The 4,609-nt window shown below is 47.0% G+C and overlaps 1 protein-coding gene across 1 annotated transcript; it reads right to left on the minus strand.

Moving 5' to 3' along the window:
• Window positions 1-1,381: 1,381 nt before the first annotated feature.
• On the minus strand, window positions 1,382-3,826 carry LOC103722515 (U-box domain-containing protein 9-like). Its single transcript, XM_008813104.4, has 2 exons — window positions 3,436-3,826; window positions 1,382-2,593 (listed from the first exon to the last, which is right to left on the minus strand). The coding sequence occupies exons 1-2, from the start codon at window positions 3,760-3,762 to the stop codon at window positions 1,511-1,513; spliced, it is 1,410 nt and encodes a 469-aa protein (XP_008811326.2). The 5' UTR covers window positions 3,763-3,826; the 3' UTR covers window positions 1,382-1,510.
• Window positions 3,827-4,609: the final 783 nt, after the last annotated feature.

Consider the following 4,609-nt stretch of genomic DNA (forward strand, 5'->3'; position numbering starts at 1 on the left):
ATGCTTCTTATACAAGCCAGCGAGTGACTCTGGGGAGCTGGAGAAGTCATGGAGGCTATGCTGCCATCATGGTTGGTAGAGATACTGGTGAAGTGATTGCTAGTGAAATGGAAGCTGTTATTCATGGTTGTGAAGGTAGGGTTGGAACTAGGCTACGCTCTCAGCCAAACCCAAGCCGAGCCTCACCTGCCTCTTATCATGTCCCGTGAAAAATTTTGGACTTTAAACTAGGTCTAGGCTCAAAGGATTTTCAATGATTTGGCTTGAGCTGGAACCCAAGTTTGATCGGAATCCACATGAGCTTGATTCGAATCTATAGTAGAAACTCAATGCCATCTAGTCATCTCCCTGATTGTGCTTCTTGACTAGCCTCTTTTGGATGATGAACAAGACGCCAACAAGGAATTCAGCAGTATTAGGGCCAAAGAGTGGGCATGTCAAGTCAATATACTGATATCCATCCAAATTGGATTTGCTTTCAATCCTAATTAGAGGATGTCAAGTCAGGAAAAGCCCTCAAGTCACATATTCTATGAATCTGAGTTGAGCAAAATTGCTGAGGCATCAGGCTGGATTGTGCTCAGGCTGGTGCTAGATCTTCACCTTTCCGAAACTTGATCAAGTCTTAGATTTTAGGCCCAAGTCCGATCCAGGCCGACCCCAGAGTTTGCACGAACCTAGTTAGCCCAAACCTGTTTCTATCCCTAAGCAAATGTGGAAGCATCTGCTCGTGGGGGACTAGCATGGGCAGTAGAGGGGATAGTGGAGGGGGCAGAAGTGCCCAATTAAGATACAGGTGGCGGTCTATGACAAAGATCAAGTGATGAAAATATCAATGGAGGCAGGATGGGCTCGCCATTTTCGTTTGCTTTAATGGAGATGGTAATTTACTTTTCTATATCCTTAGTTTCTTTTCAATAGGGGTGAAAAAATATTTTGGAATGGGCCGTTATAACGTTGTCAATTAACAAAATTTGATAGTTAACAACTTTTTTTTTTTTTTTTTTTTTTGCAGACGAATATGATAAAGGGTGTCAGAAGATCGGATGATGAACGGGAAAGCTGGGATTGGTTATTAATGGAATTCGGGTCAATGGCTTGATGGGTGGGGCGGATGGATACCTCGATTCGGTGGCCAAAGAGGATCACCGCGTTCCGGAACTTGCTGCGGACACGACAGTACAAGCATCGGGGACCAGGGGTAGGGCAGTTTGAATGACGGCCGGGTTCGTTACTTCATAAGGGCACCTGTGGTGGTGGTTGTTATCTAAATTGACAGGGACCATTGTCCTATGAATCTATGATGGATAATTTTATGACATGGGTGCATACCGCCTGCCTAATATTATAATTCATAGCAATGACTGATGATGCAAGGGAGTTTGATTAAATCCTATGAGAAGCAGTATAGTAACACTGTAGTTTTATATGAACCATTGGAGTCACAGAAGCAAGCAATATTTACATTACGATCTACACCTCTTATTTCCCTCGTCGATTAAATCCTCATCTAACAAGAATAATTCGGGCTGCGCGTCGACTTCTTCAGCCTCTCAAGAATTCCAGCAGCCTTTCTACGAGCCCTCGAAGTGCCATTCTGAGCCAGAGCAGAGACCGTCCCATGCAACTTCTCCTCCTTCCCAACCTCCCTCAGCATCAACCGATCATGCATGCAGACGGAGAACAGAGCCGCCACCGCATTCTCTTTGTTCCGGTCACAGGCGCTCTCCCTCATTATGCCAAGCAAGCAAGGCATTCCGCTCTCAGCAATCTGCTCCATGGCGTCTGGGTCACCTGATAGCAGAGTAAGAATAGCCAACGGCCCATCAACGAGAGATTGATCCTCGATGGCCTTCAAGACGACATGCACTGCCCCTTCCTTCACCGCCCTCATCCTGTTCTCAGGGGCCATGCAGATGTTAAAAATGGCCGACGCCGCATCCGTCCTGGCGGTTTCGCAGCCTTGCTCCAGAAGCTCCAGAAGTGGCTTGATGGCTCCCGATTCACCAATCTTAAGCTTGTTGGAATCGAGCGCCGATAAGGTGAAGAGGGCCGCAGCTGCGTTGCCCCGAGTCTCCATGGTTCCATTCTTCAACGCATCAATGAGCAAGGGGATGGCTTGGGGGTCGGCTCCAACAATCTTCTTATTGCTATCATGGATCGACAGATTCAGAATCGTGGTCACAGTGTCCTCTTGGAGCTCTGGATCACCATCCAAGCCTGGCACAGAGAGAAGCGAGAGCAGTAGGGAGATTGCATCTGGTTTCCCCCCTAGGAGGGCTCGGAAGGACCGGTTGCGCTTCGTGAGAAGCCGGAGCTCCTTCACCGCTTGCTTCTGCTCAGGGATGGAGGAGGATGAAGAGATCTTGTCGAGGAGCTCGTTGAGTGCATCCCGCTCATCTTTCGTGATCAGGCCTTCCTCCTGGCTCTCGACTGCAGGCAGAGGAATGCCATGCTCCGCACACCATTCAGATATCATGCTTCGGACCGCATGGTTGGGGATCAGGGTGGTGTTGGGGAGAATCTGCTGGGTCTGCGGGCATGTCCGGTTCCCGGAATTCAGCCACTCCTGAATGAATGGTCGCTCATAGGTCTGCAAGAAAAGACACGGCCAAATATATAACTCGAAGCGCACAAAGAAGCAGGATAATTACACGATTAGAAGAACAGAGTAGTACACAGCAGTCTTGTGACAGAGTGCTTTCAATCAAAGGGTTCAAGAAATGGAGGAGGACAAGAATAAATACAGAGTGAATTAGAATTAGAACCAAGTCTAATTTGTGATCTTTTCTTTCTTCAAGTAGCAATAGACGTAGAAGCCAATAGAAAAAGTTTTGTGACTAGAGATTCTTAAAGCGAGCCCAGGAATCGGAAGATTCACACCAGCTTCCATTGATTCTATATCACAATCTAAGCACTAAATCAATAGTCCAATTCTTTTCAGATTCTTGAATCCAGAAAAAAAAGGCAACTAAAAAACCCTCACATTAAAACCCACCAAGATTAATAGTTCTTAACATATACTGTGAATTTCACAAAGAAAAACAAATGCAGCAATATTTGTTGAATGAAAAGATTCTTGGAACACATTTTGGGCCGCGTTTTTTTTGAATCACAAACCAAAACTCTCATAATCTCATCGAAGTGTAAGCAAATTTTTAACAGAAAACAACCCAAGATTTAAAACCCTGATTTAACTGGTACACAAAAGAACGAAGCAGACCCAGAGATAAGGGCCTTTGTCCAGAAATCTAAACAACAAATAGAATTAAAACCTCAATCAAAACACCAAGAACAGGAAGCATAACCCGCGGAATCTTGATTCACCAAGAACATTCTCCCATATCGAAATCAACATTTCAAAACTAACCGATACGAATTCTCGTAATCGCCACAAAGAACTGGGGAAGAAACCCTAAAGCTAACGATCTTTACCTGCCCGGAGGCCAGAATCACGGGATCCCTCATCAGCTCGGAGGAGATCGGACACAAGAAGTGCTGGGGGATCTCCGGAGATCCGATCTTGCCGTCCTTCTTCGTCTCTTTCGACAGCGGCGACGGCGACCGCTTCCCCTTGGAGTTCCCGTTGCCGCCGAACTTGACATCCCGGAGCGCCGCGAGCGCCCGCGCCGCCTCGTCGAAGGTCTTGATCTGGGTGTCGTCGTCCTCCGCGATAGCTCTCACCAGCCTCCTCAGCTCCCTCTTCAGCTCCCCAGTCTTCTTCGCCGCCGCAGCCGCCTCCCCCGCCCCCAATTTCGCCATCCCCCCTCTCCTCCTTCTCCTCCTCTCTCTCTCTCTCTCTCTTGGTTGGATCAAGTTAGGGTTTCTCTCTCTTCTTCACGTCTTCTTCTCCTTGCCCTTCCTTCATATCTTTCTTCCCATCCACTCTCTCTCTCTCTCCCCCCCCCAACCCTCTTTCCCTCTCTCTCTCCTCAGTTCGAGAGGGAGAGCAGGAAGTAAAATCGAAACGAGACGAAACGGAGCGGCTGTTTAACGCTCTTATATATCGACAGCGTACTAAATTACATATTTTAAAATTCAGTATAATTAAGCTGCCTGCAGCACCAATTCCTCGCCACGACACACAAAAAGACTTGTCTCTTTCGGGGGTTACGCTCGCACCTACGAATAGCTACATGACACGTGGACATGGAAAATTTGGTATGACAATTTGGGCGCAAAGAAGTTTTTAAGTTTTTTTGAGGGGCTTCTTAAATTATGCGGCTGATACGAGCAACCGCGGAGTCCAGCTGGGACAGCGACGGGGTGCTTATGTTGTTCCGACGGAGCAGCAGACTGGTTGGGCTTTGTTTGGTGGGATCCGCGGGGGGCGGGTCGGAGTGAATAAGCGCACGCGTTCCACCTGTTTTCCCATCATGGATCCCCTGTTTCCAGAACTCGCACGCCTGTGATTTGTTCCTTTGTATTAATAGTGAATTACTTCAATTAGTTGACGAGATAATGTTGTTAATTAATGTAATTTAATAATTCATAACGTAATTTTCATTTTTTATGTTATTAAAGTTGGGGATTAGTGGGAATGGTTGGGTTTGGTTGGCGATGAAATTAAGGTCAACGGCTTGATGGGTACGCCAGGTGTTACCTCGCT

This window comes from Phoenix dactylifera, chromosome 14, assembly GCF_009389715.1.
Source record: "Phoenix dactylifera cultivar Barhee BC4 chromosome 14, palm_55x_up_171113_PBpolish2nd_filt_p, whole genome shotgun sequence".
Lineage (NCBI taxonomy): Eukaryota > Viridiplantae > Streptophyta > Magnoliopsida > Arecales > Arecaceae > Phoenix > Phoenix dactylifera.

Coding starts and splice junctions, on each gene's coding strand:
- LOC103722515 (XM_008813104.4), bottom strand. CDS start 3,762: ATGGCGAAATTGGGGGCGGGGGAGGCGGCTGCGGCGGCGAAGAAGACT. Junction 2,594..3,435: donor TGATTCTGGCCTCCGGGCAG/GTAAAGATCGTT, acceptor CTTTTCTTGCAG/ACCTATGAGCGACCATTCAT.